General features: G+C 52.3%; 1 protein-coding gene across 1 annotated transcript in view; it reads left to right on the forward strand.

Moving 5' to 3' along the window:
• Positions 1-6: 6 nt before the first annotated feature.
• The window catches only part of DNAH9 (dynein, axonemal, heavy chain 9), a 257,020-nt gene continuing 234,866 nt past the window's right edge, over positions 7-22,160 (forward strand). Inside the window, exons 1-11 of the mRNA XM_014962673.1 lie at positions 7-134; positions 2,568-2,764; positions 5,168-5,326; positions 6,092-6,222; positions 9,262-9,473; positions 9,661-9,894; positions 11,248-11,415; positions 14,441-14,557; positions 16,021-16,171; positions 17,194-17,308; positions 21,167-21,235. Of these exons, the coding sequence (XP_014818159.1) occupies positions 2,673-2,764; positions 5,168-5,326; positions 6,092-6,222; positions 9,262-9,473; positions 9,661-9,894; positions 11,248-11,415; positions 14,441-14,557; positions 16,021-16,171; positions 17,194-17,308; positions 21,167-21,235 (1,448 nt within the window). The 5' untranslated portion in view covers positions 7-134; positions 2,568-2,672. The remainder of the gene's footprint in view (positions 135-2,567; positions 2,765-5,167; positions 5,327-6,091; positions 6,223-9,261; positions 9,474-9,660; positions 9,895-11,247; positions 11,416-14,440; positions 14,558-16,020; positions 16,172-17,193; positions 17,309-21,166; positions 21,236-22,160) is intronic.

The following is a 22,160-nucleotide window of genomic DNA, read 5'->3' on the forward strand; positions in this document are numbered from 1 at the left end:
CCGCCGCCGCCGCCGCCCGCCACAAGGCTCTCTTCTTCCTCCGGCCCCCCGGCGCCAGCCCCGGCCCCGGGGAGCTGCTCTGCGGGGACCTGCCCGCCGATGCCCTGCGGCACTTCGCCGCCCTCGTGGAGGAGGTAAGGCCCGGGCGTTCCTCGAGGCGGTGGCCCCGGGCGCTCGGCCGGGGGGAGCCGCGGCACCGGCAGGACCGGGCCCTGCCCCGCGCTCATGGCGGCGGGAAGGCTGCCTGCCCCTGCACACAGGCTCCTTGGCCCCCGTCCTGTCTCTGCAGATGCACTCCTGCCCTTAACTCTGCCCCTTTTGTCTTCCTGGCCCATGGGGGTCTCTAGAATTCATTTAAACCTCCCAAAGCCTGGTCCTGCGCCAGTCCAGGGCCCGTCCCGTGGTGTGGTCTGTGTGGGACTGATTGTGTTACGGAATCACAGAGTGGTAGGTGCTGGAAGGGATGCCTTGAGGTCATCTGGTCCAGCCAGGATCAAGCAGGACCCCCTGGAGCTGGTTGTCCAGGGCTGTGTCCAGATAGCTTTCAAGTATCTTCAATCTCCAACCGTTCTCAGTCACCCTTGCAGGGAAAAAGTGTTTCCTGGTGTTCAGAAGGAGCCTTGTGTAGTTCAGTGCCTGGTTACCTCTGGTGGGCTGAGGTTTTCCCAAAGGGATCTTCATGAGGTTCCAGTGCTTTCTTGTCCCTGAACCAGACAGCTTTGTCCTGATTTATTTCTGGTGGCCCCTGACCTGCAAAAGTCCCAGCAGTGAGACTGTATCAGGGAAGCAGAAGACCTGCTCGATTTGAGAAGCAGATTGATGCTGTTGGTATACTGAGATGGTGGCCAAGAGATGGGATTCCCAAGAGCAGGCTGCCAGACTGGTTGTCTTGGTTTGGTGGTGGGTAACACGTTCTGTACATGGGGAGCTTTTGTTTTGAGGTCTCTGATGAGCCCTGTGGTCCTGGTACGTGCACAAACAGCCTTTTTTGCCTGGTGGCTTTGTTTGTGAGGGGTGGCAGGTAGCATATGACAGGCATTGCAGACACCATCTGCCGCAGGAGGGTTGTGAGGTAGGAACGCTTCAGCGGATCCTGTTTTTGGCTGCCTTCCTGCCTTCAGCAGTTGGGTTGTGCATCCTGAGTGTGGGTTTACAGGCTTTTCTCTCACCCTCCGCAGACAGACATGGTCTGTCCTTGGGGAGCAGATTCCCGCTTTCGTCCCAAAATTCACTTCAGGGAAAACAGGGCAGTGGTGCCGGGTCAGGGAGCATGGGCGAAGGTGGAAAAGTCTTGAATTCCCTGAGGCTGGGGACATGCGTTGCTCTGCTCTCTGCAAGAGCACTTCTCGCAGGGTTTTTCATCAGAGGTTTTTAGAACGGTCTGTAGAAGAATTTGTCCAGTGAAAGAAATAGTTTGTGTCAAACTTTCTGTGGGTCACTCAGGACATCAGGAACAGGCACACCGAGCTGTGTCTGTGCTCAGTGAGGAGGTGCAGATGAGCTGCAGGGCGCTGCTGGGGCCACCTTGTCCACTTGTCGCTGTCTTGCAGCAGCTGAGGGGAGCTCCCCTCTGCTCTGTGGAGCTGGGGGTTCATCCTGAGTCCAATTATCGTTTTAACAATCGCAAAGAAAAGGAGCATCTATCATTTGATCGGGTACAACATCGCTAGCGTTGGGATTCCACACACACCTTAAGTAATAAAGACAAACCTTGCTAATACTGTAGCCAAGAGTGTCGAAGGTAACTTAGTAACATGAAGCGTTGTTGTTTGTCGCCGGGGGCAACCTGGCTTTGTCAGGCTGTTGCCACAGGCTGGTCCCAGAGAGGAGCCAGCCCGGGGTAGGTGGCAGATGCCGTGTTACTGTTGCAGCTCAAACAAGCCAAAAGCAGCTCAGGTCCAGGCAAGCCCAGCCCAGCCTGGAGACCCTGTGCTGTTGGATCAGCACAAACCCTGGAGATCTTTCACTGATAATGAAAAAAACTTAGTGGGCTGCAACTTCGAGAAATAACCTAAAAAGTGGCTGTGCTCAAAACCTGCAGTACAGTTGGGATGGGGACCTAGTTGACCCTCACCAACAGTTGATGCCAGGGGTACCAGAAGACCTTCCCTTTCAGCACACTGGGGGTTACCATCGAGGGACAGCCTGTGGGTTCAGCCCACCCCTGCCCATCCTGGAAAGCTGCCTGAAGGCCATGCCCCGTCTGCTGGCAGTGAGATGGGGAGCGAGCACCAGGAGGTATCCTGAGGGCAAGGGGACAAGAGCCTGTGGAGTCATCTCCAGTTGTGGGTTGGAGAGGCTGAGGATGGGGCTGCTCACTTCTTCTACTGGTTTCCACCCTTCTCGTCTCCTTGGACTCGGGGAAAAGGTGTACTAGAATACACAGTGGACCTGTAGAGATGCCTGTTTGTTGTCATCTGCCCTGATTTCACACAGCCAGGGAACTGCTGGGGACAGCAATGAATACGGGTCTCCAGGCTCAACTGAGCAAGACCTCAGAGCCTGGTGGCCTGTCTTTCTCCTGCAGCACTTCTTTCTCCGTTCCTCTTTCATGGCTCCTGCTACAGGTGATTGTGCCCATCCTGACGAACCAGAAGAACCATCAGGGCTGGCCACAAGTGGTGTCACAAGACATTATACGTCACGTCCACAACCTAAAAAGTACTGTTTTCATGGTTGTTGGCCAAGTGAAGGGCAAGACCTTGCTGCCTCTTCCAGCTGGCTCAGAGAGCATTGAGGACATTGATCTGGAAAATGAGAATTTGTGAGTACTACCCCTTCTCTCCATGGGGTTTTCTCCTGCTGATGCACAGTCTATGTCTTCTGGGGATCCTGCCCTCCCTCCAAATCCCAGTGACTTTTCTTACTTTCTGTTGTCTGCTACTCATCAGGCTGCCAAGATGCGTTTTGCTCTACCTGCTCTCTAGTTTACAGGCTCTGTCTTTGGGGACTGAGTGACAGCACAGGCAGGAAAAACTCAGAAAGTGCAAAGGTGGTGTGGGCGCCCAGAGAAGGAACAAACTGCTTGGATCATTGGGGAAAACCAAACCCTGCAGATAAAACCTCTCCTGTTTTCCTGGCGCCCCGACTGGGAAGGCAGGATTCTCTCTTTTTCTGGCTTCTCTCTGCCAAAGCTTGATCCCCAAATGGACCATTTCACTGTTAAATTACTTGCTCATTAGTGACTCATGCTGTCTGCTCGGTCAGGACTCTTCTGCCTCCCTTTAAAACCATATTTATCATGCAAAGGTACAGGAAAAAACACCTGCAACTTCCTGGAAGTTTATGAATCAATATGGTCCCATAGAGAGATCTGGAACTTATTGTGTCTGTCCTCCTGGAGAAGTGGGGTGGCTTCCCAGACACCCATTGCCTTTCCTTGTGTTTCTCTTCAAAAGTAAATGAATTACTTTGATAATTTCAGTTCTTTCCATTCCTGGTAGCTGTCATGATTCTAAAGTTCACTTACAGTCCTTGAGGGACAATCCCCAGGAAAGCCACCTCAGATTTTCTGGCTATCTTAGAATCATAGAATGGAAACATGGAATTATTTAGTTTGAAAGACCCTTAAGATCTTGTGTCCAACTCTAAACCCAGCACTGCCAACTCCACTACTAACCCATGTCCCTCAGCACCACATCTACATGTCTTTTAAATACCCCCAGGGATAGTGACTCCACTGCTTCCCTGGGCAGCCTGTTCCAAGGCTTGACAGCCCTCTCCATGAAGAAATTGTTCCCAATATCCCTCCCCCGGTGGATCTTGAGGCCGTTTCCTCTTGTCCCATCACCTGTTCCTTGGGAGAAGAGACCGCCCCCCCCTGGCTACACCCTCCTTTCAGGGAGTTGGAGAGAGCCAGAAGGTCTCCCCTCAGCCGCCTTTTCTCCCCGCTGAACACCCCCAGCTCCCTCAGCCTCTCCTCACAAGACTTGTGCTCCAGACCCCTCACCAGCTCCGTTGCCCTTCTCTGGACACACTCCAGCCCCTCAATGTCTTTTTTGTGGTGAGGGGCCCAAAACCAGACACAGCCCTTGAGGTGGACAGTACACCAGTGCCCAGTACAGGGGGACAATCACTGCCCCAGTCCTGCTGGCCACACTGTGTCTGATACAGGTCAGGATGCTGTTGGCCTTCTTGGCCACCTGGGCACCCTGCTGGCTCATATTGAGCTGGCTGTTGACCAACACCACCAGGTCCTTTTCCACTGGGCAGCTCCAGCCACTCTGCCCCAGCCTGGATCGTCCATGGGATTGGTGTGACCCAAGGGCAGGACCCAACGCTTGTCCCTGTTGAACCTCACACCACTGGCCTTGGCCCATCTATCCACCCTGTCCAGACTCCTCTGTAGAGCTTTCTACCTTCCAGTAGATCAACACTCCCACCCACCTTGGTGTCATCTGCAGAATTACTGAGGGTGCACTCGATCCCCTCGTCCAGGTCACTGGGCAGCCATGGGAGGCTGATCCCCATGTGCAGCCCGTCTTTCTGCTGCAAGATCTCCAGCAGCTGAGGAATCCCCATCCTTTGCTTGCCAACAGGCCTGCCAGCTGGGGGAGCTTCCACCCTGGTCCTCCTAGGAAACCAGGCTGGTGCCTGAGGGTGGAAGGGGTTTGGCTGTGGCAGTGCTGGGAGCCTGGCCGCTCCACAGGGGCAGATGCATTTGCACATCATCACGTCTCTGTGCTCAGCGGGCAGTGGGGTGTCCTGGCCTCAATGTGCCAGCCCACTTTGTGTAGTTTCTCCCTGAATTAAGCGAGTTAATGACTGTGGGGAGATAGAATAGGTTCAGGGAGAACAGTAGGGGGAGAGAACCTTGCTGGAGGAATGGCTCTCCAGGCCAGACCTGGGACCTAATGGATCTGCTGCAACAGTGACTCCCTCTGCAGAGAGGTGGCAACTGGCTCTTCATTTCCACCATTCGTTTTATGAACGATGTGTTGTTGCCTTCAGTGCTGCAGAGCTTAATCCATTTTCTCCAGGGTGCAATTTCTGTATTGAAACAATGGCAAAATATTATGGGTTTTGATAGTTTTGTGCTTTTGAAATGTGAATCTCGACTGTAATCTCTGAAGTCCAGCTGCCCAGGGGGTCATTTGAGGTAGATCCAACTAAGCAATGCACATCAGCCAGGATAAAGCGAAGTCAACTGGATGGTGTGTTTCTACAGCCTGCAGCTGATTGATAAATCCCTTGTACACGCCATGGAGTCGGCCATCATAGACTGGAGCCACCAGATCCAGGGAGCACTGGAGAAAGAGTCTTCAGAGCCTCTCCTGCAAGGCAGCAACCCAAACCCAAAGGTGGAACTGGAGTTCTGGAGGAACAGGTACCCCGGGTGGCCTGGCCAGAGCATGGTGGTCGCTGGTGCTGGGTTTGGGTGGAGGGAGAGTGCTGGTGACAGTCCGAGCTGCTGCTTCTGGGAGCTGAGAAGAGCTGGCTGCTCCGGTTCATGTGCAGAAAGACTTGTGCTAAGGAACAGTGCTTCCGCACATAAAATAATCACGGTCTGCAAAGCGTTTGGGAGGTCACTGGGAGCTGATTGTGGTTTAACTTAACCCCACCACAGGGGCTACACCCTGAGGAAAGTTTTTTGGAAATGCCCTTTCCGTCACTGTTCTTTAGGAACCGGCCACAGGAGTCAGAGCTGATGGAGAGCTTCTGTAGGGCTTTCTGGAAAGGGTGCCCCTCAGCTGGCTGCTGTTCTTCTGTCAGTGCCAGAGGGGGTTTAGATGCTCAAGAGCCAGGGAGTGGAATTTCATCCTGCCCTTTGAAAACCTTTGTGCCATGTTGGTTCGAGCTGACTCAGGTCAAAGCCCTGCCTGCTGGAGAGCTGTGGCTAATGCCTGCAGAAACACCTGATGGCTTCTTCCAGCAGTGTCCTGCTGGCAGCAGAGCTGCTGTCGTGTTGAACCCTGGAACAGTCTGTCAGGTTTGTCCCTGCCTCCTGCTTCCTCCTGTTTCCTTTCACTCTTGGGACTCAGCCCGTGTGTAGCTGGAGGAAATCCTGACTCAGGTCCAGTGGAAGTGGATGGTGTCCCCCACAGCTGATGCTGCCCCAGCGTGGGCTTGTAATGTGTCTTGGTTGCTATAGGTGTGATGACCTGGAATGCATTTACGACCAGCTGAGAACAAGAAAGGTCAGGAACATGATGGAGGTGCTGGAGAGACTGGAGAGCAGCTACGTCCCAGCCTTCAAAACTATGCTCATGGATGTTGAAGCAGGTGAGATGCGGGGGCAACTTCACCATAGTGCTGACTTCTGGCCTTTGTTCGTAGCCTGGTGTTACTGGTTTCAAGCCCAATGTGGCTGTAATGGCACTGGTCATTCAGAATTTGCTGTGACCATGAGGACTGCAGCCTTGTTTCGGGCCCTCTCTCTGGTTCATGGAGTGAAACCGGGCTCCTTGTGCTTGATCCGGTGCTTTTGTTTCCAGGCTGGGCCCAGTTTGCTCACTGGTCTGTTGAGCCAGACCCTTCCAAAAGGCAAGGGTGAGTGAGTGTGGGAGTTCACTCTACTGTAATGAAGCATTTGCTTTAACCCAGCAGGACTCACCCCAAGTTTCACCAGCTCCTCTGGTGTCAGTCTGCAGGAATGGGGGTTCAGGATGACTAGGCAGATCTTGTAGCTCATTGAAACCGCTTTGTTAGACTGCTGTGTCCCAGGCTTTGGCCACGGCAGCCTGAACGCCCTCACTAAAGGAATAGCAGGTTGCACTTTAGGATGGGGACCTTTGAGCTTGAGAATTTGAAGGCCTCTGCTGAAAGCAGGCAGGTGTTGTCACCTGTGTCACACAAGAGGAAAGCGGGGTCCCTGCAGTTGGTCACGAGTCCGGGCAGAGCTCCACACCCCGTGTTGCCGCAGCCCAGTGGGGAGCTCTGGGGTGTGAGCGTGACACGTGGGGAGCACGGCCTCCTGTCCCTCATCTCTGTCCACATCCAAGTCCTCATCCAGTAATGTCCTCACAGGGTGGCAAGGTCTTGCCAGCCCAGCTGACCTGCAGAGAGCAGATCTGCATGTCCCCATGTCTACGAGGGCTTTCTGTGCTCCCCTTGTGGAGTGATGGTGGCTGCAGAGCCCAGGCTGATGGCCAGTGTGTGCCAGCACATCTGCCTGCTCCTCTCCCTGGTTTTTTCAGCCTGGCACAGTGCAGTAAGGCAAGAGAGCTTGGAGCAAAAAAAGTGGCAAGATTGCATTTCCCACTTTAGGGAATTAAAGACTTTTTTTCTTTTTGCATTCACAAGAAGAATAATAAGGAAAAATTATTTTTTGCCTGTAGGTGAAGCAAAATTCTACCTTAAAAATTGTAGCTCTCTTCAACTGAGGATTGTCCTCTGTTCTGGTGGACTTTGCTGAGGAGAGTTCAGCCCAGGCAAAGGAAACGCTGCGAATTCCCCTCTGCAGTGAAAACAGTGTAGTCCTGCTGCTCCCTCCCCTCCTTGTCCATCTTCAACCCAGCTGCTCCCTGGCCAGACAAAACCATTCAGGCTTTGCTGGCTATGGACATGCTGACAGATAACACTGTCCTTCACCCTTTCCCGTGGCAGCAGTTAGTCTGTTAAGGATCTGTGTCACAATGTGCAATTTATATGGGCTAGAGAAACACCCTTTAACATAAGGACCCAAGAGTTCATTGTCAGACTAAGTAGTGCTTTAAGAGTCTAATCAAAATACAACAAAGACTTGGTTTAATCTGGTTATAGCAATGCTAACCCTAACTGGGTAATTTGGACTATAATTGTTAATTTCCATTCCAACACAGTTCAGATTTTTATGCACCTGCTTTTGAGCCTGTGCCCTGTTCCCCGGGGTTGTGCCCTCCCCGACGCTGTGCTGCTGGGGCTGTTTTTCTGTCTTCTTTGCCGGGAGGGCGATTTTGGTAGTGGGAGTTTCTTCTTCCTTGGTCTTGGTTTTTGGGGGTTATTTTTGTAGGCATTCAAGCACTTCTGTCGCTTCTCTTCTTGTTGATCCACAGGTTTAGTTGCAGAACAATCACCTGGTTTTGTTCACGCTTGTACCCTGGGATAATTCTTCAGGGTAAAACCACACAGAGGTACAAAGCGGAGCTAAAGCTTTCAACTGGTCAGACATTTGTCACCTTGCTGTTGACAGGTTTGCTCTTACAGCCAGGACATGTGGGACCGTGGTCACCTGCCCACTGGGCAAGGGGCTGCTAGAGCCCAACCTGAGCTAAAATGAGCTTAGGCAAAGACCTGTGACACAGTATGGTATGTGGGGCTCTGTGGTGTGTGAGGCTCTACAGCCTGTGACACTCTATAGCGTGTGACGCTCTATAGTGTGTGATACTCTATAGTGTGCGATGCTACCCCTCTGCTCTGTGCTCATGAGACCCCACCTGGAGCACTCTGTCCAGCCCTGGAGTCCTCAGCACAGGAAGGACATGGACCTGGTGGAACGGGTCCAGCGGAGGCCATGAAGATGATCAGAGGGATGGAGCACCTCCCCTGTGAGGACAGGCTGAGAGAGCTGGGGTTGTTCAGCCTGGAGAAGAGAAGGCTCCGGGGAGACCTTAGAGCAGCCTTCCAGTATCTGAAGGGAGCTACAGGAGAGCTGGGGAGGGACTCTGTGTCAGGGAGTGTAGTGACAGGACAAGGGGTAATGGTTTTAAATTGGAAGAGGGGAGATTTAGATTAGATATTAGGAAGAAATTGTTTCCTGTGAGGGTGGTGAGGCACTGGAAGAGGTTGCCCAGGGAAGCTCTGGATGCCCCATCCCTGGAGGTGTTCAAGGCCAGGCTGGATGGAGCTTGGAGCAACCTGCTGTAGTGGAAGGTGTCCTGCCTGGATTGGAAACTAGATGATCTTTAAGGTCCCTCCAACTCTAACCATTCTATGATTCTGTGGTGTGTGATGCTCTATATCCTGTGACACTCTGTAGTGTGTGACACTCCATAGTTTGTCACACTCTATAGCCTGTGATACCCTACAGTGTGTGACACTATAACCAGGCCTGTAGCCTGCTGGTAGAGATGGCAGCGCTCTATTTTCAGTGCTGTTGGGCACATTCCCCACAGCTCATTTAGCAGTTGTCCCTGTCCCTTGCCATCATGTCAGGTTATTTCCTGCTCTGGTCACTGCCGTGGGCGAGCAGTGTTCAAGGGTGAGCAATCCTCAGCACGCAGGCAGGTGAGTGGACTTTGTGCTCCTCAGGACTGTGTTTTCCCAGGCACCTTTCCATCCCGCTCACGACCCAGCGCACCACAGCTTGGTGGGTCTTAGGGCTTCTCCCATCTCTCCACGCAGCTTTGGCTGAAGCTCAGGACATTGACCTGCACCTGACACCCCTCAAGCGCCACTTGGAGGACGTCGAGAGGGTTGAGTTCAGCGAGGTGAAGCCTTTCCTGGCCCCCCTGCTCCACGTGGTGTGTTTGATCTGGGTCACTTCCAAGCACTACAATGTGCCTGTGCGGATAGTGGTGCTGCTCCAAGAAATCTGCAACCTTCTCATTCAGCAGGTGCGTGGCCATGATGCCTACATTTGCCAAGGAAAGTCTTTTAATGAAAACTCCCTCTGGCTTTCTTTCCCCCACCCTTAAGCGATTCTTAACTTGAGAGGTAGGTTCAAGCATGTTGAGTGCAAGAAGTCACTGTTTTCTGTGGTGGCAGAAGTGACCTCTCAGATGTGATTTTTTTCTCTTCTAGGCCCTGGTGTACCTGTCTCCAGAAGACCTTCTGAAAGGGGAGATGGAAGAGAGCCTGGGCAAGGTGCGGCTGGTGGTCGGCATCCTGAATGCATTCAAAGAGGCGTTTGAGGAGAGAAGAGAAAAACTGCACACGTACTATGAACCAGGCCAAGAAGTGAGGGAGTGGACCTTCCACTCCACAATGGTGTTTGCGAGGCTGGACAACTTCCTGAAGAGACTGGAGATGGTGGAGGTGAGACTCCAGTTTGAAAAACATTGCAGGCCTTCAGGAGGGCTCTGTAGCCATGAGCTCACTTGCTGGCATCTTCCCTTCCTGGGGCTTCACCTGATGCCAGGGGATGGGGTCACTCTCTTTGCTGTTGCATCTCCCATTAGAGCAAGGCCAGGGCCTTGTTTTACTGTGTCCTGCTCAGTGTATGTATAAGCCTTGCAGTTGTGTCCTTCTGGTCAAGGCATAGGTGTGTCTTTTTGCTGTGGGGAGAGAAGACTCTCTTTGCCATGGTTCATCTCGCTGCTTCGCATGGTGTGTCTGTTGTGAAACCTGCTGCTCGGGCTGGTGTTCTGCTCGCAGCCTCTTCTCTCAGAGGTGGGGCTGGGCTCTCACAGCAGCCATCGCTGAGCTCTCAGGGACTTGTGAGCGGTTGTGCCCTTGGCTGGAAGCTGGTCCTGATAAGCCCAACCGTGCTGGGAGCTGTAAATGTCACGGCATCTCCCCACCACTGCCTGGATCATCTCGGGGTGGCACCGACACCGGGCGATGCCCTGGCGTGGTGTGGGGAGCTCTGGGCTGTCACTCAGTCAGCAGCCCTGTCCGAGGGGCACTGACACTGGCTGAATGCTGCCAGTCTGGGGGTGAAGCTCTGTGCCCATTTGGCTCTGCGTTCGGGGCTGTCCCCTGAGCCTAGAGCCAGCAGGATGGTCACCAGTTCCTTCCTGTGCTGGAGGTCAGCACATTGCTCCTGGCCCTCTGAGATGACAGACGTTGGACCAGCCCTACCAAAGAGATGGGTGGGATGGTGGCAGGGCTTCCCAGTGCTGCTGCTGCAGCTGGGGGAGGGGGACCTTTCCCTGAGGTGGTGGCATGGGGGGGCCAGGCCCTGCCAGGCTGCAGAGGGTGGGAAAGGATGGACCCAGGACCTGTCTCGGGAGACAGGGCCGGCTGGACAGGGGACACAAAGTGGTTTTACTGGGCAGGACCTTTTGCACAGTTCAGATACCTGTACATATTAGAGATCTCCTTTTGCTTAAAACATTAAATTTTAGATTCTTGGCTGCGCTGGGTGACACATCAGGGTCTCATACAGTGCTTTCGATCTGTCCCCTAAATACCCTTAAAAGCAGTTTCGTAGTTTCCATAGTAGTTTCAGTGGCAGAAGCAGGTCCCACTTGAGAGGGACATGTTTTAAGCAGCCATTGATGCCTGTGATGGGCAGGATCTGGCTCCCCCTTCCCACCTGTGATCACCAGTGTGTGTTTGAGGAGGTCCTCTGGCATGGCAACAAGCACTGCTCCATGTTGTGACAACTGTTGTCATTTTCGTTTGTCCCCATCTTAACCTGTGTGTGTGCCTCCCTTGACTTTGAAGGATCTCCTGGCAACAGCCTTGGACCTGATGAAGCTGGAGAAGATTGAGTTCAGTGGGATTAAAGGGAAGGCCCTGAGCCAGCAAGTGCTGGACATGTATGAGGAGTTCCAGGAGGCGTACAAGGTGTTTGCAGAGCGAACCTATGACTGTCTTGACCTGACCAACATGGTAGGTGAAACAAGTTTGTGGGAACACCATCAGCATGTGCATGTTTCCGATGCAGCACCTTCCTCTGTGGTGGAGCCCTGGCTTATGTGCAGTCCTGCTGACTTCTTCCCACCTCCCTCCTCCTTCTGATCTGTCACTGCAGGGAGCGGGGACACGCTAGCAATTTCTGCAGAGATTTGGGAGTTCTTGCAGGTCTGTATCTAGCGTATCTTGCTAGTTCAACCAGGCCAAGTGCAAGATCCTGCACCTGGGTGAGGGCAATCCCAGGGATAAATACAGGTTTGGCGGAGAATAGATTGAGAGCAGCCCTGAGGAGAAGGACTTGGGGGTGTTGTTGGTCGAGAAACTCAACATGAGCTGGCAACGTGTGCTGGCAGCCCCAGAAGCCACCAGGATCCTGGCCTACATCAAAAGAAGTGTGGCCAGCAGGGCCTTTCTTCCCCTCTGTCCCTCTGCTCTGTTCTGGTGAGATCCCACCTGAAGCACTGTGTCCAGCTCTGGAGCCTTAGCACAGGAAGGACTTGGACCTGTTGGAGGGGGGCCAGAGGAGACCACGGAGATGTTGGGAGGGCTGGAGCCCCTCTGCTGGGAGGACAGGCTGAGAGAGTTGGGGGGGTTCAGCCTGGAGAAGAGAAGGCTCTGGGGAGACCTTAGAGCCCCTTTCAGTCCCTAAAGGAGCTCCAGGAGAGATGGGGAGGGACTCTGGATTAGGGAGGGGAGCCCTAGGATGAGGGTTTGACACTGAAAGAGGGGAGATTGAGATGAGATGTGGTGAAGAACTTGTTTGCTGTGAGGGTGGTGAGAGCCTGGCCCAGGTTGCCCAGAGAAGCTGTGGCTGCCCCATCCCTGGAGGGGTTCAAGGGCAGGTTGGAGGGGGCTTGGAGCAACCTGGTCTGGTGGGAGGTGTCCCTGCCCAGGGCAGGGACATTAGAGTAAGATGATCTTTAAGGTCCTTTCCAAGCCAAACCATTCTATGATTTTATGATGATTCTATGATTCTAGTTCAGCCCCTTACACCAATGCAGCTGAAAAACACGGATTTCTATGCATTTCACCCCAGCTTTCCCTGTATGTGGTTCTTGCTGGGGTGTATGAGCTGGACCACCATCCACGTCCCTTTGCTTTCCTGCTCTTGGTACCTGGCTTGCCTGATGACAGCCAGCTCGGGTAACCTCTGGGGATGTGTTTGCTCATGTCTAGTTGCACGCATGACATCTGTTGCTCTCAGAATTCAAGGATGCTGTGTTTTATTATCAGTAGTGCTTTAATTAAGGGAATATTCCTAGCCTGCTGGGTCACGGCTCAGTGGCCATCCGTTTCCCAGATGCTCACACCAGCATGTGTCGTACAAGCAGGTCAAAGCAAAGGTGCCACAGGGCCTCCTTACGGTTTATTCTGAAGCTCCTGCTCTACTACCTGAGCAGTGTAGCCGGGGTGGGCTATGAGGGAAGGGTGGGAATAGCATTTCTGACGGGGTCTGTGACCTGTGGTTGTGTCTGATCTCAAGATTTTTCATTTCTTCTGCTGCTTGTCCCATTCTCATGGGGTCAGTTTGCTGCATCTGGTTCGCAGGACAGAGTTAGGCCTGTTCACGCAGCTGGGGAGGAAGCTCTAAGACTGGAGTGACCATGGGGAAGCTCCATGGTGAGGAGCTTCTGACCCACACTGCTTGTGGGGCAGCCATTTATGGCAGATACCCAAGTGGAAGGTCATCCCAGAGCAAAGCCCTCCCTCCAGCTCCTGCCGTGCTCCCCGCAGAAAGGACAGTGCCGGGGTGAAGGATGGATGGACTGGTGTTGGGAGATGGGGCTGGTGTGTCCTTCCTTCTGGCGCGGGGACCTGGCTGGTGAGGTGATGGGTGGCTCGTGCTTTGCATCCTGTAGCTTCCAGTACATCTCTGCAGTGAGTGACATGTGCCCAGTGCTGCCTGGGAGGATCTGACTGGAAAGCTGCTTGTTCCATGTTGCCCCTCCTTCAGGAGGGAAGGCACAGAAAGAGCAGTGATGGTGGCTCTGCAGGAACTGGCTTGGTTTCGGTGACCCCAAGGCCTTTGGTTGACTCTGAGTCATGCCCATTCTTTCAGTGCTTGAGTTTTGTGCCCTGTGTGACTTTCTAGAGCCTCTTTTTTTAGCTAAAACATGGCATCTGGTCCTGCTGGAGCTCAGCAGTGAGAAGAGCAAAAGCTGTTGCCTTATGCTTTGTCCTTTGAAAAAAGAGAAACATGACCTAATTTTTAGTGGGTTTGTCTCTAAGGTAGGACAGAAGCACTGAGGTCACCCCGTTTGTCAAGTTCAGTCTTTGATTTGGCCACTTTTACCAGTAGAAAAACAAACCTAGATCTTATGCTTGAAATTCAAAGGATTTATTACACTTGAAGCAAGAAAAGCAGTACCAGAAGATGGTGGAAATGACAGAAACACAAAACGGTTGAGGTTGGAAGGGACATCTGGAGACCACCTAGTCCACCTTCCCTGCTCAAAGCAGGCCCAGCTAGAGCAAGGCTGTGACCAGGCAGGTTAAATATCTCCAAGGTTGAATATGTCCAGGGATGGAGACTCCACACAGCCTCTGGGCAACCTGTGCCAGGGTATTGAAACTGCCTTTATTGTTGCTCCACTTAAAGCAAACTCAGGATCAAAACCATAGGCTTGTTTTGGCTTGAAAGGAGATTGAATTTGGAGCCTCAGGAGGTGCATCTGTGAGATTTCTGAACGATGCCGAGTCTGCAGGCCAGGTCAGGGGGAGAGGGTGTGGAAATAGTCCATCTGCCCTCTAGGCTACAGTCCTCATTGGACTGTGGAAAGCCCTCAGAACCACAGGATCCCTCCTGGAGGACCATGATCTCAGTCGTGGGACAGGACAGAAATGTCCTCAGGCTCCGTGGGGCTTTGCTGTGCTGCAATGGCTGAAGGGTGGCCAGAGGAGTGGTTTAACTCATGGTGAATAAACGGAGGAGAGATCTCTGGATCTGGGGGTTGAGGCACCTTCCTGGTGCCTCACGACTCGCTGTTTTGTTTTCTCACAGGAGTTTGAGCAAGACGCCTTTGACTTCCAGCAGAAAGTAGAAGACATTGACCGTCGGCTGGGCACTGTCTTCATCCAGGCTTTCGATGATGCCTCGGGCTTGGAGCATGCCTTCAAGGTTCGTCTGTCACCTCCCTTCTCTTGTGGAAGGGAAATCGGGACAAAATCCCGCAGAGGAGGCTGGGCAGTGCCGTGGGGACAGCATGTCGGTGTCTGCTGGTGGGAATGGGAATGTCTGTGGCTTCTGGGCTGCTCTGGGCTAGTGATGCTCAGGCTGGTGAGGCCCTCCCAAACTGTCAAGTGGTGGAGCTGGCAGCAGGGTATTTGCTGAAAGCTCTGGAAGTATTTCTGCTCTTCCCATTCAGGCATAAACAGAATAGACATTTTTCAGATTTAGAGTAATAAAAGAAATTATTCAAATCAGGCTTTTGGATGCTGGGAGTTTTACTTGTGTCTCTGTGAGCTGAAGGAAATTATGCTTTTTCTAGGATTTCTTGATGAGAGCCACTGTTAAAAATGAAGTGATTACTGTTAATATCAATTTGATAATATTACGGAATCATGGAATCACAGAATTGTCAGGGGACTCCACACCCTCCCTGGGCAGCCTGTTCCAGGGCTCTGCCACCCTCACCCCAAACAAGTTTTTCATCATATTTGAGTGGAACTTCCCATGGTCCAGCTTGTGCCCGTTGCCCCTCGCCCTGTCACTGGGAACCACTGAAAAGAGTCCGGCTCCATCCTCCTTCAACCCACCCTTTAGATCCTTGTAAACGTAGATAAGGTCTCCCCTCAGCCTTCTCTTCTCCAGGCTCAAGAGCCCCAGCTCTCTCAGCCTTTCCTCATCAGGGAGATGCTCCAATCCCTCCATCATCTCTGTTGCCCTTCGCTGGACTCTCTCCAGCAGTTCCCTGTCTCTCTTGAACTGGGGAGCCCAGCACTGGATGCAGGATTCCAGTGGTGGCCTCCCCAGTGCAGAGCAGAGGGGGAGAATGACCTCCCTCCACCTCCTGACCACACTCTTCCCTACACAGCCCAGGATCCCATTGGCCTCTTGGCCACAAGGGCACATTGCTGGCTCATGGAAAGTTTGCTACCCACCAGGACTCCCAGATCCTTCTCCTCAATAGTGCTTTCCAGAAGATCCACCCCTAACCTTAATATATGGATCTATTTCAGTTTTGGAAACTGAGGTTTTCTAGAAACAAAGCTGTTTTGTTTACCATCTGATCTACCTTGTAGAAAAAATAAATGGTATTTTCTGAAAAATTTCGGTATAAGTGTTTGTAGAAAGGACTGTAGAAAGTGACAACATTTATCTTTCTAAGGCTTTTGAGAAAATAGCAAATTTTGAAGCATTTTAAGAATGACAGTTGGAATATGGTTCATGCACAGAGAAAGTCTGTGGCATAGGGTGGGACTACTTGGAAAAGTAGAGTAAAGAAAAGGAAATTTCCCTTTTCAAGTGTGCCCATCGGTGCGGACATCTGGGCTCGTAAGGAAAATCCTATTGAATCTCTCTGCACGAGTCGGGGTTGTGAATTTTTTCCCCTTTCTTTCCCTGCTGCTTCCCCTCCCCAGCTGCTGGACATGTTCGGGAGCCTTTTGGAGCGACCGCTCATCTCTGCGGATGCTGCTGACAGATACCCCGTCCTCATCAGCATGTTCAGCAATGCCTTGGACCATGCTCGGCTCATCTACGCCAGGCACATCCAGGCAGAGCTGGAGCACGGTGCGTGGCATGTGCTGAGTAAAATTGATGTTACAAGAAACTGGATTTAGATTAATTTGGGGGGGGGGAAATAATTTGATTTTTCTAAGGAAACCAAAACTTCCCAAATTGGGAATGTTTTCAGCCTCTGTAGCTCCTAGAGGAAATGGAAATGCCAGGGAAATCTTTGTTCTTGGTATTAAAGCAAATAATCTGTTGAGGGGAAAATAGCTAAAGTTTCTCAAGTGTGTGTATGTCTGTGAGATGTGAGTGGGAACGAAGACACACGCTGAGCCTCTTTCCCCAGCAGGGCTGTGACAGGGGCTTCTCTCCACACTCCTGTGCTGCCCCAAACACCCCATGGGACTTGCAAACCTGCCCATGTGCTCCCCGATATGGATTTATTGTGTTTCCCTTTTCATGCTTTAAACACAAATTATACGAGTGGGATTTTGTAACCAAGAGTTTAATCAGCCTTTTCCAGGTTTATTGTATCCCACGAAGATGGGCACAGGAGGGAATGGTAGGTCCCTATCAGATCATGAGGATTAGAGTATGCATTTTTTAACAATAACTCATTTACTTACCTCAGAAAGACTGTGCTGGAGCCAGGCAAGTCTGGAAGGGGCAGCACTGCTGGAACCAGTGCAGGTTAACAAAGGGAAAGGAGAGATTTGTGGAGGATGAGTTCATCACTTGCTGTGAGTTTGAGGGGGATGTTCTGTAGGTGTTAGATGAGGTGGTCAGAACTAGCTCCTGGTCAGAAATCCCTCCCTCAGTGTTCGTAGGGAGCCAGGAGTGCACCCCAGGAAGAGGATGCCTCTGTGTCACCTCTGTTTCTACCACGTGCTGGGCTTCTCCTTTGCTCTCAGGTCCCTGGGGCACTGGGAGACTTGCCCTGGTCACAGACCTATGTCAGTGTAACAGATGTTTGGATTTAAGGAAGGAAGCTGAGAAATCGGAACAGTTGAGTTGGTTTTGATGTATCTTTGGGGTTACAAGTGCAGTGTTCAGTCAAATGCTGTTTCGTGTGCCCTCCCCAGGTTCCCCTCCAGCGTACAGGAACATGCCACCAGTAGCTGGAGCACTGGCCTGGGCTCGGGAGCTGCAATCACGAATCCAGGTGCCATTTGGTCACTTCAGGCACATCCCACATCTGTGAGTGTCCGTTCCAGATAAGTTGCTTTATGACCATCTTGATATCTTTTCGCTAATCAATCTGATTTTTTTTCTGTGTTGAACATTATCCCATGGTTATAGCTGAAATAATTCTGAGTCAAAGAGGTGTGAAGTGATTGCGCTTGTGCTTTTCAGCTTCCCTGCGATCATTTTTTTAAGAAACTCATTAGTTGGATTTGTTTTGAAGTGGTTAAGAGGCACAGTGGGATAGTACACGGGCTATTCAGCTTTCAGACCTCATGCTGCAATTGAAGAGGTATCAAAACCTTTCCTACTGCAATCCCACCCAGCCTGTGCTCCAGGATCTCCCCGGGAGCAGCCCAGGCCCCGGGCCTGGCATCATCCTGGCTGTGATGGGCAGAAAGGAGCTGGACTGGACTCATCGAAGGTGGATTGATGGAGCTGTTTCCAGGTGGGTGAAGAGATGAGGACCTGGCTGGGCACTGGCAGAAGACAACGTGCTCAGCATTAAACAAAGGAGCCGTCTCCCAAGGTCAAGAAAAGAAGCTGGTGCTGGAATAACTATTACCCAAATAATTGTCATGGTGGGTGCTCCTGGAGAAAGGTGGCCCCACGCTGACAGCTGCCGCATCTCAGGACACCGTGTGAGACAGCAGTTCAGAGCCTTCTGAGCAAAGCAGGGTTGGACCATTGAAGGTGCTCCAGGGACTACACCCTGCAGCTCACAGGAGTGGCTTTGCTTCGCTCCTGCACCCTGCAGCTCACAGGAGTGGCTTTGCTTGTCCTGGATGGCATTCGGAGTAAATGGATCCACTTTTATGTGCTTGACCAAAATAAGCTGTTTCCATCACCGTGCAGTACTTGTAGCCTTCCCTCACACTGTGTTACCGTTGAGTAACTGTCTTTAAGCGCACGGTTATTCTGCAGCAGTAAAAGACATGAGTGCAGTGACACCGGCTCTTGGAGCTGTCCCAGCACAGAGCCCCAGTTACCATCTCTGGTTTGAATCCAAACGGCAAATTTTGTAAACTGTGAGGAAGGACACAGATCTGCATTTTGCATTGATTTTCTTTCCCCTGTTCAGAGCAGTTAATAACATGCCCTGCAGTAGGGGTGACGCGATGCTGTTTCCTACGTGCAATCTGAAAGGGAAAAAGGATTAAAAAGGAAAACCAAAGATGATTTTGCAGTGGTTTACTTAGGGGTTTGTTTACTTTTAGAAGGTTTGATCAGCAGTTGCCCAGTGGCGACTGCTCGGGTGCTTTCTTTGCTAGATTTTGTTTAAGTTAATTCAGGTTTTGTCAAAACGTCCTCCAAAATCAACAACCATGTTCAGGAAAGCTTGGATATTAGAGTAGAATAAAGTAGAATAGAATATTTGAGTTGGAAGGGACCTACAGTGATCATCTAGTCCTGCTGCCTGGCCACTTCAGGTCTTAGCAAAAGTTAAATCATCTTATAAAGGACATTGTCCAAACACCTCTTAAACCCTGCCAGGCTCGGGGCATCAACTGCCTCTCAAAGAAGCCTGTTCCAGGGTTTGACCACCCTCTTGGTAAAGAAACCCTTCCTCATGCCCAGTCCAAACCTCCCCTGCTGCAGCTCTGAACCATTCCCAGGCGTCCTGTCCCCGGATCCCAGGAGAAGAGCTCAGCACCTCCCTCTGCACGTCCTCTCCTCAGGAGGCTGCAGGAGCCGTGGGGTCACCCCTCGCCCTGCTTTTCCCCAGACTAGACAAACCCGGAACGCTCAGCCTCTCCTCACAGGAATTTCCTTCCAGCACCTTCACCAGCTTTGTTGCCCTCCTCTGGATGCATTCAAGCACCTTCACATCCTTTTTAAATGGTGGGGCCCAGAACTGCACACAATATTCAAGGTGAGGGTGCACCAACGCTAAATACAGCAGGAAATACTCCAGATGAAGCAGCAGAGGAAAGGTGGCCTCATAGGAGTTCCTCTGGCAACTCCTGCCCAGGTTGGGAGGCAGTGGGATAGCCTGGGCTCTGCCTCCCGCGCTCTGGGACACCTCTGCTCTTCACGGAATCATGGAATCATGGAATTGTCAGAGTTGGAAGGGGCCTCTAGAGACCATCCAGTCCAACTCCCTGCCAAAGCAGGGCTGCCCAGAGCACATCACTCAGGAGCATCCAGGTGGGGCTTGAAGGTCTCCAGAAAAGGGGACCCCTCCCTGGGCAGCCTCTTCCAGGGCTCTGCCACCCTCACCCCAAACAAGTTCTTCCTCACATTGGAGGGGAACTTCCCATGGTCCAGCTTGTGCCCGTTGCCCCTCGTCCTGTCACTGGGAACCACTGAAAAGAGTCCAGCTCCATCCTCCTTCAACCCACCCTTTAGATCCTTGTGAACGTAGATAAGGTCTCCCCTCAGCCTTCTCTTCTCCAGGCTCAAGAGCCCCAGCTCTCTCAGCCTTTCCTCACCAGGGAGATGCTCCAATCCCTCCATCATCTCTGTTGCCCTTCACTGGACTCTCTCCATTAATTCCATGTCTCTCTTGAACTGGGGAGCCCAGAACTGGATGCAGCATTCCAGTTGTGGCCTCACCAGTGCCAAGTAGAGGGGGAAAATGACCTCCCTCGACCTACTGGCCACACTCTGCCCTATTCCATTGTCGCCTCTTGGTGACAAGGGCACATCGCTGGCTCATGGAAGGTTGGCTACCCACCAGGACTCCCAGATCCTTCTCCTCAGTAGTACCTTCCAGAAGATCCACCCCTAACCTATCTTGGTGTCTGGGGTTTTTCCTCCCCAGGTGTAGAAACCTACATTTGCCCTTGTTGAACCCCTGTGGTTTGAGGGGTACAGATTTGGCACGGCAAAGATCTGCCTTCAGCAGGGGCCATGTGCTGCTTCCTTTGGAGCTTCGGTGATCTCAGGAGGGGCTGGCTGGTGAGTGGAGGCTGCCAGGCCCTGTGCAGGCAGGGAGTGAGAAGCCTCCTCCAGCAGCCCTGAGCCCTTCTTCCCCCAGTATACAGGTTCTGTATTGCAGGTTGCCAGTTGTTGGTCACCTGTTGGCTGAACGTGAGCCAGCAGTGTGGCCAGGTGGCCAAGAAAGCCACCAGCATCCTGGCCTGTCAGGAACAGTGTAGTGAGTAGGGCTCAGGAGGTGATCGACCCCCTGTGCTGGGCACTGGTGAGGCCGCACCTCGAGTACTGTGTCCAGTTTTGGGCCCCTTCCCACAAAAAAAGACCTTGAGGGGCTGGAGCGGGTCCAGAGAAGGGCAGCAGAGCTGGTGAGGGGTCTGGAGCACAAGTCTTGTGAGGAGAGGCTGAGGGAGCTGGGGGTGTTCAGCCTGGAGAAGAGGAGGCTGAGGGGAGACCTTATTGCTCTCTCCAACTCCCTGAAAGGAGGGTGTAGCCAGGGGGGGGGTCGGTCTCTTCTCCCAAGGGACAGACCATGGGACAAGTGGAAAGGGCCTCAAGTTGTGCCAGGAGAGGTTCAGGTTGAATATTAGGAAAAATGTTTACAGTGTAAGGGTTATGAAGCCTTGGAATGAGCTGCCCAGGGCAGTGGTGGAGGCACCATCCCTGGAGGTGTTCAAAAGCCGGGTTGACATGGTGCTGGGGGACATGGTTTAGTGAGAGTAAGGTTGATGGTTGGACTAGATGATCTTGAAGGTCCCTTCCAACCCAGATGATTCTATGATTCTATAAAAACACCCCAGGGAGGGCACGTTGGCTCTTGGATAGCCTTTGTGCAGTGAAATGATTGTGGGTGATGCGGCAGGGATGAAATCCAGGGTCCCCAGTCAATTAGAAGGCTGCCTGCAAACTGGTGGGTGATCTTGGGAAAGAGGTAAATACAGATTTATAGCCTCACAGAGCAAAACGTAAGGCTGTGCTTGTCTGTTGTGTTGCCAGGTGCCTGGACTCTGCTGAAGGACAAAGGGTGATACAGAAGTATGAAGAAATGATCCAGTTACTCAACAGGTAAGTGGTGGCTTAGGCAAGGCTGTAACTGCAGGAAAAATTGTTCTTTTTCTCTAAGCCACTTTCCATCACACCTGCCAGCCCACGGCCTGGGAATGCCCCTTTCTAATTCCCTCCGAATTTGTGATGAGAGAGGAGGAGAGGTCTGGTTGCTCTATGCCACTGCCTTTCTGTGACATCTTGAGATGGGAAGTTTGCCTGGGAAGAATGGGAGCCAAAATGGTGGAACAAGCTGCTTCTGGATGTAGAAGCTGCTGTGGTGGAAAGCCTGGGCTGACTAGAAGTCTCAGTCCACTTGTGCCCATTCACAGAGAGTATTTAAAGTAGCTGTAATGTCTATATTCCACCATTTGGAATGGGATTCACTGCCCTGACTTAATATCTTAGCGTTTGGTGTTACATCTGAACTGTTCACTCTGGGCTTGCCCTTGGACAGAGCCCCCTCCCCGGGAAGGAGATGTCTCTTCAGGACCTGCTCTCTGTCAGTGAGGAAGGGAGCCAAGGTACCTGGGTGCTGGGCGCTGCCGGGCAGTGGGAGAGAGCCCTGCTCCTGGCTACCAAAACAAAGGCTGAATAATTATGGTGGGGCCTTTCGGAAGGGAGCAGACCAACAGGGGACCCCGGTGACTTCAGCAGAGACGGTGGTGTCTGGGTGACATTTCCCAAAGGGCTTAGGTGACAGCATGATTCGGAGGAGACTTTGCTGTGTGGGTGGTTGGGACTGTCCATGCCCTGTGAGATGCCAGGCCCCCTGTTCAGCCCTCGGTGTTTCCATCCCCGTGGTGTCACTGAGCTCTCCAAGAGCTGTGTTCCCCGAGACTGACACTGTCACTCTCTGCAGTGACTCTGAGAGAAGTGAGGGCAACTCCATCCATCCCGGCATTTGTCTGGGTGTAGGCATCCGTCCTGCTTGACACTTTGGCAA

This window comes from Calidris pugnax, unplaced genomic scaffold (assembly GCF_001431845.1).
Source record: "Calidris pugnax isolate Ruff unplaced genomic scaffold, ASM143184v1 scaffold470, whole genome shotgun sequence".
Classification (NCBI taxonomy): domain Eukaryota; kingdom Metazoa; phylum Chordata; class Aves; order Charadriiformes; family Scolopacidae; genus Calidris; species Calidris pugnax.